Genomic DNA, 13,320 nt, shown 5'->3' on the forward strand with positions numbered 1-13,320 from the left:
TTGTCTTTAACAACGTATTTATTTAGAAAATATAATCTAAACGACTGAAATCAACCGTCCATTTCACTGTGTCGGGAATTCCAAGTTGATCCTTTGGGCCCCACGTGTTGTCTCACTTCGATTAGACCGTATCAGACGTTGGTGACAACTATTCATACCACCATCTAGGCCAATAGTCACTTTCCACGTTACACCTTCCTTCTTTGTAATGTTTGATTTGAAATTGATTTTTTTAATATAATAATAATTTTTAATTAAATAACTAAAATTTAAAAGGTTTTAATGTAAAGTTACTCAAAATTTTAGGCTGCACAAAATTAGAAAAATTTAACTCAATTTAAAGTTTTTTGACACACGCTTGAACTTGATGTAAATCTTAATGGGTTACGTTCGACTGGTATGATCTATTTAATTAAATGAATTAATTTATAATTAACTAATATAATTTTATGTTTATATTTTGACACACGAATATGAATAGTCATCCTTAATAAAATCTATATATAATTTTAGGTCCACCAATTTTTTTCTTCAAATTAAATTATAAAAATTCCTCTAAATCTATGAAACTCAGACGACCAAACCCCGAAACAACACGTGGAGTACCACCACCCGAAGCCTCTATTTAAAAGGAACACTTTTCCCATTTCACTGTAGCAAAGCCTCGACAAGTTCAGTTCTTCACTGAATTAATTCTAAGGCATTCATTGAATTCAAGAAGAACCATGTCGGATCTCGATGACGATACGCCGAAGCAACACGCGGGGAACATCCCCCCAACTGCGCCGACGGCCCCTCCGGTAGTACGACCCCAACACAGCCCACGGATCCTCCGGCGACTGACGTGCAGAATAAGAGCCCCTGTACGAAGTTCGAGGTGTCGGAGATCGTACAGCGATGGAAGAGAGAGGATTTCATGAAGTGTGGGTCGTTGGCCTTGACAGGACTGGCTTTACTGTTTTCTCTTCTGTCTTTTATCGTTATGGCCGCCAACAATCGTGGCGACGGGATCGACTTCAATCGAGTTGAAGCCTTCAGGTGGAGTGATGCGTTTATAAATTACTGGTTGTTGAAGAAATTCATAAAGCTATGAATATTAAATGCAGAATAGTAAAATAGGAATAATAAAATAGAGATTTTACGCGGTTCGGTCATATATATATATATATAAAGCCTAAATACCACGTTATACTCTTATTGTTTATTGTTTGATTGATATTATAATATAAATGTTACTATTTATAAAAGAATTAAAATAGATAAGTATGTGATTACCATCAAACTTGATTGAAATCACTCGTATACAAAGATAAATAACATACAATATAATCTAATATATTTTCTTTCAACTTAGGAAATAATTGTTTGTTAATGGCATCAGATCAGTTTTGATAGCTTTGTTTTGATGGGGTGTGTTGGAATTTGGATTGGAATGAATAGATATGTGCTGGCAATAGGAATTATCTCGACCGTGTACACCGGCGGGAAAGCGTTCCGACAAGCTTATGAACTTTGGAGCCGAAAGCGTATGTTTCAACAGCGTACCTCTGCCTTACTCGATTTCATTGGAGATCAGGTTAATCTTCATTCTTTTTTCACTTTTCTTCTACGATTGCATTGGGAGTTTGATAAAAGTTAATCATTGGAGATTTTGATTAACTTTAATTAATTGGTTGCAGATTATGGCGTACCTGCTGATATCAGCAGCGTCTTCTGGAGCTCCTTTGATAAATCTAATGAGAGAGGCAATAGACTCTTCAGCACTAGCATTTTTAGACTCTTCGGCAATAGCATTTGTAGACACTTCAGCAGCAAGCATCAGCATGGCTTTCCTTGCATTCTTCCCACTGGCGTTTTCAGCCTTGATTTCTGGATATAAACTATCTACTCGATCTTATATTTGAGACGGCTTAATTTTTAAGTTTTTTTTTTCCTCTTTTTTTTCTATGAATTTCTTGTTTACTCTATATGTTTTGGAGTGCGTGGAACAACTACTGTTTGGTTTTATGAAGATGGAATAATTCCAGTGCAGATGGAATTCTGTTTTACAACTCCTACGTGTTGTCTAGTATTACCATGTTTCTCTGTTTTATTTATTTATTATTTTTCGTGAATAAGACAATCTATAAATATATATCAATTAGACGTATATTTAAATTTAGGGAAAATTTCACTTAATCTCCTTGAATTGTCATCACTTTTGCAATGTCTTCCATAAAGTTCAATTTCTCTCAATTTAGTGTATTTATTTTTTGATTGTTTGCAATCTCACTCTTCCGTTAACTTTTTTTAAAATACTCCAATTTGTTTTAGGGGGTAAAAAAAAAAGAATTACAAAGACTAAGGCGTTGGTCCAAATTTAACGATATTTGTAAAAATACTCATACCTCAATCTTTACAAAAAATTTCAAATATATATATATATATATAAAATAATAATAATAAGGGGGGTATTTTGAGATTTTTTTTGGGGATTTAACAGAAAATCATAATGTCTTGAGTTTAAACTTTGTCTCGGTTACTAGAGTTCAAGAAATGTTGATCATGTTTGCATTATCTAGTTGGTGGGATAATATATGAAGGCAAGAACAACAATTTTGTTCTGGCTAGCAGAGTAGAATGTTTGATTTCTGTGTTTCTCACGCAGACAGTTGATGCTGGTTTGCCAAATATTGAGACAATCTTATTTGAAATTCAGAAATCTGATAGATTGTTAAAGAACGGCAGAGAAAGAGACGAAAAATAAAATATACGCATAAAAAAAAGGTAAAGAAAAGAGTTCTTCAAGAGCAGAAAGTGGCACTAGTTAGAATTTAGAACTCATATGACCATTCAACATTCACCTTGTTTTCTCTGTTCTTGTTTTATTAAAAATTGAATCGAAATGAAATATATTTCCTAAAGCTTGACATGGCTTCAAATTGTATAAAGAAAAAACAAATGCAACTAATTCCTACACTTATTCAAGTCCCTAATTTTACACAGCTTATGCTATGAAACTACATATAAAAAACACATGTAATTAGTCGGTCTGCTTCCTCTGTATTCCGTTGTTAGTAATCCCCAGACAGAAATGAGTCAAGGAATGTGTTTGGTTCTTCCTTGGCCATGGAGAACACACCCTCTGAGATTTGTGTTTGATCCATGTAGGAGTGATTTTGGTTCCTGTACCCTGAAAATCCTGCGCCCCCAGCTGGGTTCTGCAACATTTGTAGGGTATATGGTGCTTGACTTGCTGCTGTTGTTGTTAACCTTGTATTTTGAAAAGAATCTGAGTAGCTCGCCAGGTTAGGATGGGTGCCCATGGCTGAGGGCCTTATTAGTTGGGGTATGTTAACGTTGCCGTTACCGTTATTGGATTGTGGCTTACTCGCAGCATAGCCGCCACTGCCGCGAGCTGCCGGAACATCGTGGTTGTGTTTCCCCTCGTAAGTGGTGATCACAGCCCTCATGTCGTGGGCTGCTCGCTCGACATGTTTCCTCACCGGACAGCCTATCGTTGTACATTTGTAGTAGCTCCTGCAGATAAGAGAAAATAGCAGAGTTAGCAGCCAAGCTTCAAGTGACATTTGATTTCCAATACCTAACCAAACCATACTTTTGGTGCATATTTGCATTGCTTTTTTTTTAAAAAAAAGGTCTTCTACTTTGAAATATGTAGTGGAAGGTTGCAGGAAGTGCAGTACCTTGCATTTGGATTTCCCTTCACTACTTTCTGACCATATTTTCTCCATCTATACCCATCATCAAGAATATCAATTTCACTAGTTGTCTGAACTACAACTCTAGGCTCCCTCACAGTCCTACTTGCAGAAGCTGAAAACCCCTCGTTTTCATTTCCACCCTTCCTGTAAAATAGAAATCATTAGCATCAACAAAACCCAAATTCTAGATTTTATCTTAGAAAAACACATACACAAGGCTATAAGACTAGTACTTTAGTCTTTTAAGGCTTACCATCTTTTGGCCTCAGACTCGTTTTCATCGTCGTCTCCTCCGGATTTACTCATTTGATCAAACTCTTCCTCTCCAATTGAGGCTGAAGAATCTTCCTGCATTGTGGCAGAGTAATCCATTTGTGTATTGCCAAGTGTTACACCTGACTGATCAGAAATCCCAGAACTGGTGCATGAAGAATTGTGAAATGATTGAGAATTTGATCGTCTATTAGACTGATCAGGCTTGGGATGATTATGATTTCCTTTATATACTATTTCAGTAATCTCTCCTTCCAAAGATCTCTCAACTTTCTTCTTCATTGGGCAATTTCTGTACGAGCACTTGTAATAGCTTCGCGGATTTTCACTTCCCTTCACTTGTTTTTGTCCATATTTTCTCCAATTGTAACCATCATCTGTTCTTCTCTGTTCTCTACTATATGGAGCTGGTTGACTGTATTGATTGTGGCCGGATAAAGAAGCAGTATTGCTCTGCATTTTTGCATGACTTGTGCCCATTTCTGAAGTGAAGCTCTTTATTGGTGGAAACTCTGATTTTACTTCCACCTTCTCCATTGAAAATTCAGTTTGGTCGGTTGGTTTATTGAAATCCCATGCTTCTTGTTGTCTTTTAAACGATTCTTCCTGTTCAAGTAGATCACAAATGTTTAGTTTTCAAAGAAAAATTGAAGAAACAAAACTAAATTTCAAACATTCTGTTGCTTAGTAGTCTCATAATTGATATTGAACCTACCGACAGGATTTGACTCATCTTAATGGTTACCACATGATCCTCGTATGCATACAGATATCAGATTAATAGACCGTGTTGGATAAAATTCTTTACCTATCTTGCCTATCACGGCTAGAAACTTCCCGCCTTAATAATAACCTAATACTTTGACCTAGTCCATGTAAACAATCTAAAAGTCGCGTCAATAGCCAGACGATGACCACAACAAAACAAAACCATATTTGATAATTCAATTGTTTACAGATATGACACATCCAAAACGTCAACTCTCTCCCTTCCTAGAAAAAATCTGGGAAAAGGAAAAGAAAATGAAAGAGAAAAAGAAGAAATCAGAAATCTGAAATCAGAAATCAGCAAGAATTGACACATACCGCCGAGACCATGATTGAAGAAGATTGAAAGGCGGTTGATGATACGGCTGCAAGCTTTGTTTGAGGCTGGAAGGAGAAATCAGAAGTAAATTTCTCTTCCCCCTTCACCCCGATCTGGTTTTCTGCAGAATTACTCATCCTTTTGAATGCTTCACCAGCAAAAGCCCCTGTAGTTGGAGATGCAAGATTCTGCATAAACATAGCAAAATAACAAATACCCATCAATCATTTTGTATAAAAACACGCATATAATATATATATATATACGACTCAGACAAGAATATATAGCTTACACTGAAATGGGAGGGAAACAAAGGTGAGTTGAAGAAATCAGTTGGGCTAAAACCAGGTGAGATAGCGAAATAAGAAGAAGGGGAAACCGGAGCAGGAGAGAAGGGTAATGAAGGCGGTTGAAGTGACTTGAATTTTGGCAGTTCAACGCCAATTCGATCGGATTTCTGGTCGGAATATCCCCAGCTGTGAGTAGTTCTGTCTTGGTTATTACTGTCCATGTTGCCGTTGCCGGCGAGAAGGTCAGTAAAGGAGGTCATGAATTTGGGTTGTCGGGAAAGAAAGAGAAGTTGTAGGATTATATTTAAAGAGAATCCAAGGGATCAGGGAGCAGATGATGAATAAATTGTTGGAGGCAAATGTGTGCTCTGTTGGTGAGGTTGTAATAAGGCTCCCGCTCCCCCATGCTCTTTCGGAGAAGGTAACTAAAGAAGTTTGACCGTTGAAAACAAGCTTCGGTCAAAGCTTGTGTCTTTGACTTGACTTGGTACCATCTTGGCGGCCAAAGGCCGAGGCCATCACTGTTGGCCACTTGTTTACTCGCCCGCTTGCCACTTCATTTTCATAGTTAAAAGTAAAAAAAAAAAAAAAAAAAAAAAAAAAAGCATTGGACCTCCTTGTTATAAACCATACTTTTATTTGGATTAATTTTTTCTAAAATAAAATTAAAAGTTAAATTGGCACTGTTACATCAACATAATAAAAAAATGACAAGATAAAAATATAGTTTTTAATATTACTCTTTAACCTCGGCTTGTAGATTGAATGAATTAATTCATACGTTAAATACTAACGTGACAAGATATGGTGACGTTTCAAGTATGAGATGGTATGCTTTAGGGGTACTACAGCTTTTACTACAATTCATAATTAGTATATGATTGATAAGTGAGCCAATAACTAATTAAAAAGGCCCAAGTTAAATTTTGTATTTAATCATTTCATCCAATTTTAAATTTTAAAACCCAAGTGGGTTTTTTTTTTTTTTTTTTTTTAAATAAACAAAAGGAGTACTAAGAATAAGAATAGATTTAACCCTATTGTTAGTCCAAACCCAATGACTTGCTATTTTTATTTATAGGAGTCTTTTAAGCATTGTAGCACAATCACTTGATCCGTATTGGACGTTTGGTTGATCATTTTCTTTTCCAAACGGTTTATCAAAATGTCTCCCAAGGGGTAAAGGGGGATCTTCTAGAAAACATAGATGGATTTGTCTTTTCATTGGTGCTTTTTCTCTTCCTCTTTCTTTCCGTATATGTATATGGAAGTCTATGTACCGGACATTGTTCATATAAAACAAAGTTAGAGAGATGCTTCAAGAGGTCATCACTTTTTATAGTAACTTTTTTTTTTTTTTTCTCAGCAATACATGGGTAGGGGAAAGGCGAAAGGGGGAGCACTTTTTACTGTTTTCCAAATAATTCTTAAATAGAGAAATGTTTAAGTTAGAGAATATTTTAAAAGAGGAAGGGGTAGGAAAGGAAAGATGAAGGGCTTGGGAGTAAAATGCAATATATATCTAAGAAAACAATGAAAAGCTTTTATCAAAAACGGTTCTATGGTGTAGTGGTTAGCACTCTGGACTTTGAATCCAGCGACCTGGGTTCGACTCCCGGTAGGACCTTTTTAATTTTCTAAATTCCGATTCCCTCCAACTTTGCTTGAAATTTTTTATTCATGTATTCCTTATTTGCATAACATAAGCAACTACCGTCTTCAATCGGCTATGAACCACGTCTCATAAAACAGAGGTCATTAGTTCGAATCTTCCCTTCCTCTTCCCTTAGGTGGACATGTAAAAAAAAAAAAAATTAATAAGCAACTACCAACTAACCTGAGCAATGATGTTTTTTGTGTCACATGTTAGAAAATCACACTTTCATTTGCATATTATTTTATTTGTTTATGTGTAGTAGTGTCAATTAGTCTTATTTTTTTTTTTTAAACAAAAGTTAATCCAATATTAATAAAATAAAAATATAACATTACTCCCTCGTATACAATCATATAATTCTATTCCAAGAAGCATTTCAAATAAAAACATAAAAGAAAAAAGTAGCTTTCTGTGACTTAAACCCCCAAATGGATTGATTACTTGTTATTTTCTTTCTGCATGGACCACTAAGAAGATGATGGATCATGAGTCATGACCAATTCAACCGGCCCATCTAAAATTCAGTCGAACCTAGCTTTACAGCCCATTGAGTCACATTCTCGTTTGTGTAGTAATTAGGAAGCCATTACGACCCGAAAAGCACGTGTGTTGACACATGTCTACAAGTTGTAAAAAAATTATAGTTATAACATTATTCTTATTTGGCTGCCAAGAGTCAGATAAGTGTCTGTCAAAGTCTGACGTGGCTTTATTAAAAAAAAAAAAATTTGTAAAAAAATCTCTTTTCATAGTTCTGCTAGATTTTTTTTGGTTAAATTTTTATGAGTTAATATTTAGTTTCTAATGCCTCAAAATTTATTTTTGGATTTAAAACTAAAACCTAGGAGTGGAAGGTTAACCCTTTAGGGATGGTATCACTTAAAATGAATTTTATCATCATAAATTTAATACTAATATCTCAAATTTGAATTTCTCTTTAATATTTCTCTTCTTCAATTTAAAAAAAATGAAAAAGAAGTGTCTGACGCTTGGCAGCCGGAAATCTCAACTCTTCTTCTATCTTTTTTTGAAACATTGCCATATTCTTTTGTGAAGTTATTAGGACGCCATTTGGAATCTGCTTGTCCAAAAATTCTCGTTGAAATTGAACTCATTGATATTTGAAACAATCCTTCGTATCGTGTTATGAGACACATGTTCCAGTTTCAACAAATGGACACAAGCCAAACCACTAACATGTTTTTGCTTTGCTTGATGACAGTTAGGATTGACCTAGTGATTAATTGTGAGTGAGATTCTCATTATCCAGCCAAAACAAAAAAAAAAAAGAAAAAAAGGGAGGCCTTTAATCCTAATTACACATCTAGGAATCCAAGTGACAACTGAGCTTAGTAATTGTCCCATGGCTGCCCAGATCTATTGAAGTAACAGAAATTTGGAAAAAGAGACAAATGTCTAATCCTTTTGGCGACTGTCGTTAGGTTTCCATGACATAATTTGGAGGAAATTTTGTCCTTACAAAATGGCCCTTTCTTCAAAGAGCTGCCAAAGGCTAAACTAATTAATCACTTTGCAAAACAATATAACAATTATAGGGGGAAAAGTCCCAACACCAATATACTACTTCTGCATAAAACCTCCTGTGACTTAAAGGAGCTTCAGAAAACCCTATTGCATCACATCTTCCAACTGTAGTTTCCAACACTTCTACTTGTGTATAAAACCTCCTCTGACTTCAAGGAGTTTCAGAAAACCCTATTGCACACCACATCTTCCAACTGTAGTTTCCAACGCTTCTACTTGTGGGTAAAACCAAGTGAAGAATTTGTATTCGACTCCGTCAATTTCTGCATACTTCAAGGAGCTTCAGAAAACCCTATTGCACCACATCTTCCAATTGTAGTTTCCAACACTTGGGATCTAATTCAGCCTGCCAATCATATCAAAATAACTTTAATATTGTAATTAAGTAAATTTAAATAACTATGAATAATAATTTTATACTCCATCTGACTTTTAAAGTTAAGCATGCATTTTGTTGGTTGTTCACACAAGTCACAGTTGTCTAAACCTAACAGTCAAATAAACATCGGCGGCTGTTGACTATAATGTGACTTCTCTTGGATTAATTATATCAAAAGCCACACATGATCTAACATATGCAGCAGCCAATCTTGAAAATTATTATATTTCACTTAAGGAAAAACTTAAAAATTCTTGCTTGTTGAAGAAATGTTGATGTTCGAGTATGTTGCAAACATTTCAATGAAACTGATCTAGACATGATTGATCAAGTAACTTACTTTTTTAAAATTAAGCACATGTTTTTTCAAAATATTCTTATAAGGTGTGAAAAGTTCTCTAAGAAGTGATGTGTTTTGAAAAGTTTTTTTTTTTTTTGAATTGTTTGTCAATAGTTTTGAAAATAGTGTTTTTTAAAAATATTTTCAAAAACATTACCAAACCAGGATTTTGTTTCTTCATGGACCACTGAACCACCTAAAAAGAAGTACCTGAAACTCTTTATCTCTCCACTGGAACACACAACCACGTGCCTCCAAATGTTCAAAAAGCGGTTTGGGTAACAAGGATTTAAAGGACGCATGGAGCTTCACTTTTGTCAGACCTCCACATGCCAATAAGGAAGCTGCTAGTCCACACGGACTCAAGCCTTTCATGTGCAAGATAGTCAAGCTCTGTAGGCAGCTGATGCTGGCAAGGGACAAGAGCCCCAAGTCTGTAACTGAGCTATATGACAAATTTATCTACAAGGAAAAGGAAATAATCATTGAAGCTGGATCTCAATATTTTCTCTCGATCCATTATGTGACAACAAAGACAGAAAGGGGGATCATGGGTACCTGCTTGAGGTTCTGAGAAAAGTGAGCAAGCGGAATCATCCCAGCATCATCAATTTTGTAACATTTCTTTATATCTAACTTGGTCAGTTGCTTGCATCTTGCAGCAATTTCTGCTAGACCTGAAGATGTGATATGCGGACATCCTCGGCTTTCAATCGTGTCTAGTTTTGAGCATTTTGAGAGTGATATTAAGGAATCATCAGTAATTTCTTTACAGTAGGCCAAGTTAATTATCTCAAGGCCAGGGCAACCGCGGGCAATTGCTAAAATTCCTGAATCAGTTATTCCTGCACACCTGAACAAAGCAAATACATTCAATTGATTACCGAGGTTTGTCATCACATCACCTGTACAGAATTTTTTGTCACCAGGGTTTTTCTTAGGTACAAACACAGAATTCTTTGAAACCAGATTTAACAATAACCTGGAAATGACATGGATAAATTATCACAATAAAAAAAGAGGACAAAAATCGTGGGTTAAAAGTCACAAACCTGTACAAATCAAGTTCTTTAAGTCCTACACAGCACATGCCAACATGGGCAAGTCCCTCATCAGTTATGTTTAGACAAAGTCCCAGTTTTAAGCTAGAGAGTTTGCAGCATGTGGAGATGGATTTTAAACCTGTAAAAGGAACATTACTATATAAGTATTTTGCTCAATAAAGTAGCCCTTATTTAGACTAGAGTAAAGCAAAGGGGAAGACCTTCATCGTCAATTTCATTATCTGTCAAGTCAAGCTCCTCAAGAGAATGGCACCGTCCAATTAAGACAAATGCTTCTCTAGGAACCAGGGTACATAATTCCATCTTGAGAGAACTAAGAGCAGTGCATGAATTTGCGATGTGGGAAATAGAAACATCAGTAATCTTGCGACAGCATGTTATATCTAGCTTCCTCAAATCTTTCTGCTTTATAACAAGGTAGGACAGACCTCCATCCGTCACCCCTGAACATTTACTTAAGCTCAGCTCCCTTAGCGATCCACACCAATCTCCAATGGCCCTTAGTCCAGCACAGGTAACTGAGCAACCATCTAATTTGATTGATTGCAACATGCGAAGCTTGTTCAAACTGTCAGCAAGATCAAAAGTAACCTGAATCACCACCATCATATCATCGTCAGTAAGGGGCCAGATAATAAAATTTCGATTAGGCTGTCAGAAAGACCCAAAGAGTTGTAGCGACTTACAGAAGAACCATAAGCTAAGGTAAGTTGTTCTAAACATCTAGTGCAACTGAATACGGAAGACAAGCCAACATGAGTAACATTCTGACAACTTGACATATCAAGTTTCTGTTCAAAGGAAAAATAAGAAAATTTGTCAAATAGATGCTTGAAAAGAAACAGAATCGACTTTTTTACAAGTAGGAAGTAAAAAACCCATGGCTAAACAGAATGTTTACTAACGTGGATCAAATATTGAAAAAAAAATATATATATATATATATGATACACCCAAAAATATATATTTGTGCAAAACCGTGTAGATGATACTGCAGACTCTGCACCTTAAAACTACACATTGTAATATTGCAAGGAAAACGGATCCATATACCAAAAGTGGACAAAACTACAATGAGAATTAACTTTATATCCTTCCAAATACGCCTAATTAAATAGTTTTTAGCCCCACCTTATCTCATCTTTCCAATTAGTACAAGAAAAGGGATACGACAAAAGAACACCACCTAACCATGAAACAATACCTTTAGCGATTTGCAGCCGTGTTTGAGGACTGCAAGGCTGTTGTCATCAATACCAAAGCACCCTTCCAACACCAAATCTTCAAGATATTGCAAATTCAAGATGGAAGGTAAACATTTATCAGTGATCTGCAAAAGATGAACAACAATCAATATACAAACCAACATTTTGCCCAAAAAAATTCAACAGTACAAGAATAACTCATACAGCCTAGCGGTCTTTATCTATTTATTTCTTTTCCCATTTGGGCTAGGATGATCAAGCACACATTCAACACATCAGCTACTTAAAACATAACCAAGCTCAAAGTTCTAGTATAAAATAACAATCTCGACAGACCATCGGAATCAGTAAAACAATGAAATGAAATGAAAGACCCGAAATTGACATCACTAGTACTAATCACACGCGAATTTCATTAACACCAATCACCAGATTTATTCATTTCCCCCCCTTGGATAAACAGCACCACCTAAGTTCAATCCAATCAACCCAATACAAAACATCCAGAATAGTTTGCAATCACAACAAGAAGAGTGCCTGTTGAAGAATTACCGGCAAGTAAGAAAGATCCAAAGTACGAATATCCTTGCACTTGACAGCAACCAAACCCACACCCAGATCACCAACACCCACACACCATTTCAAGCTCAGCAGCTTCAGCTTCCTACACCCCACCGCAATACACCCCACCCCCATATCCGTCACCAGCTTGCACCTCCCCATCCACAGCCTCTCCAGATTCTTCGCCTCCGCCACTGTCGCTGCCGCCCCGTCCCTCAGCTCCGTCGCGTTCGACAGGTCCAGCTCCACCAGGTTCGCACACCTCACCGTCAAGCTCAACAGCCCTGCACCCGAGAAGAACTTCGACCGCGAGAGGTCGATGGAGCTGAGCGTGGACGCGCACGCGCCCGCAATTACGCCCAGCGACCGGTCGGTGACCCGTGGGCACAGGGAGAGATCCATGTGGGTCACGTTCTGGTAACGGGTCAGGACCTTCGGGAGGTGCTCGGTGCGGAGCGGCTTGAGGGTTCGGCGGTGCCTGGCTTCGATGGCATAGAAAGATCCACACACCAAAGAAAACGACTTCCTGTCTAGCGGGTTTGGGCCAAGGAAGTCGAGGATTGAAAATACGATTTCTTCGGATAAGAGATCAAAGTAGTTGGCCCCGAGGCCACAGTTGAGTCCTTGAGACAGCTTTTGCTTCTTCATGGCTCTTCGCGAGGAATTGGAAGTTTTCTGGGTTCTGGGTTTTGGAGAAGGGTGTGAAAGAAAGGTGTGAGAAATGATGTTTGGTTGTTTGGGTTTTTTGAGGTAAAAGGTGAAGACGAAGATGTTTGTTTATAGTTGGGATTGGAGGAATAGAAGTAACCGTTAACAGAGAGAGTATGGAGTTGGTGATGCTTTGCAACGTGAGGGAGGGAGGGTGTGGGGAAGAAGGAATATATCCAAATTACCTTGTTACCCTTCGTGGACCTTTCCTAAAAGCCTCCTTTGATTGTATTTGTTGTCCCACTTGAAAGACCTTAATACCCCTCTGATATGGATTTCATGGATGGACTAATTGACCAAATCGTATTCCGTATTGTTGGAGTTTGACTAATCCAATCCCGTACGTGTTTGTTTTATTAGTTTTATAAGTGAAATCAAATAATTTAATTAAGAAGATGCTAACTTATTCCTTTAAGGCTAAGATGAAGTGCTGTTATGAACTTTTTCATCTCCACATAAAATATTCTAAGCTTTTTCTCTTTTTTTGTGATCTTAAAAAAATAATTG

The 13,320-nt window shown here is 36.9% G+C and overlaps 2 protein-coding genes, 1 non-coding gene and 1 pseudogene across 4 annotated transcripts; 2 read left to right on the forward strand and 2 right to left on the reverse strand.

Moving 5' to 3' along the window:
- The first annotated feature begins 725 nt into the window (after positions 1 to 725).
- Positions 726 to 1,904, forward strand: LOC132191315 (CASP-like protein 4B1; annotated as a pseudogene).
- A 921-nt stretch (positions 1,905 to 2,825) lies between these two features.
- On the reverse strand, positions 2,826 to 5,709 carry LOC132191820 (probable WRKY transcription factor 33). The gene is made up of 5 exons (XM_059606929.1): positions 5,357 to 5,709; positions 5,064 to 5,252; positions 3,958 to 4,583; positions 3,687 to 3,848; positions 2,826 to 3,519 (listed from the first exon to the last, which is right to left on the reverse strand). Exons 1-5 carry the CDS (start codon positions 5,612 to 5,614, stop codon positions 3,054 to 3,056), a joined length of 1,701 nt encoding a protein of 566 aa, XP_059462912.1. The 5' UTR covers positions 5,615 to 5,709; the 3' UTR covers positions 2,826 to 3,053.
- A 1,200-nt stretch (positions 5,710 to 6,909) lies between these two features.
- TRNAQ-UUG (transfer RNA glutamine (anticodon UUG)) lies at positions 6,910 to 6,981 on the forward strand. Its single transcript has one exon. It is a non-coding gene; the product is annotated as a tRNA-Gln (tRNA).
- A 1,441-nt stretch (positions 6,982 to 8,422) lies between these two features.
- LOC132162034 (F-box/LRR-repeat protein 3) lies at positions 8,423 to 12,956 on the reverse strand. Of its 2 annotated transcripts, XM_059572280.1 has the most exons (8): positions 12,097 to 12,956; positions 11,544 to 11,669; positions 11,026 to 11,130; positions 10,540 to 10,930; positions 10,328 to 10,457; positions 9,834 to 10,128; positions 9,486 to 9,737; positions 8,423 to 8,902 (listed from the first exon to the last, which is right to left on the reverse strand). In XM_059572280.1, exons 1-8 carry the CDS (start codon positions 12,751 to 12,753, stop codon positions 8,849 to 8,851), a joined length of 2,010 nt encoding a protein of 669 aa, XP_059428263.1. In that variant the 5' UTR covers positions 12,754 to 12,956; the 3' UTR covers positions 8,423 to 8,848. The 2 variants fall into 2 exon arrangements, with proteins under 2 accessions (XP_059428263.1, XP_059428264.1); XM_059572281.1 differs by lacking the exon at positions 11,026 to 11,130.
- Positions 12,957 to 13,320: the final 364 nt, after the last annotated feature.

This window comes from Corylus avellana, chromosome ca9 (genome assembly GCF_901000735.1).
Source record: "Corylus avellana chromosome ca9, CavTom2PMs-1.0".
NCBI lineage: Eukaryota > Viridiplantae > Streptophyta > Magnoliopsida > Fagales > Betulaceae > Corylus > Corylus avellana.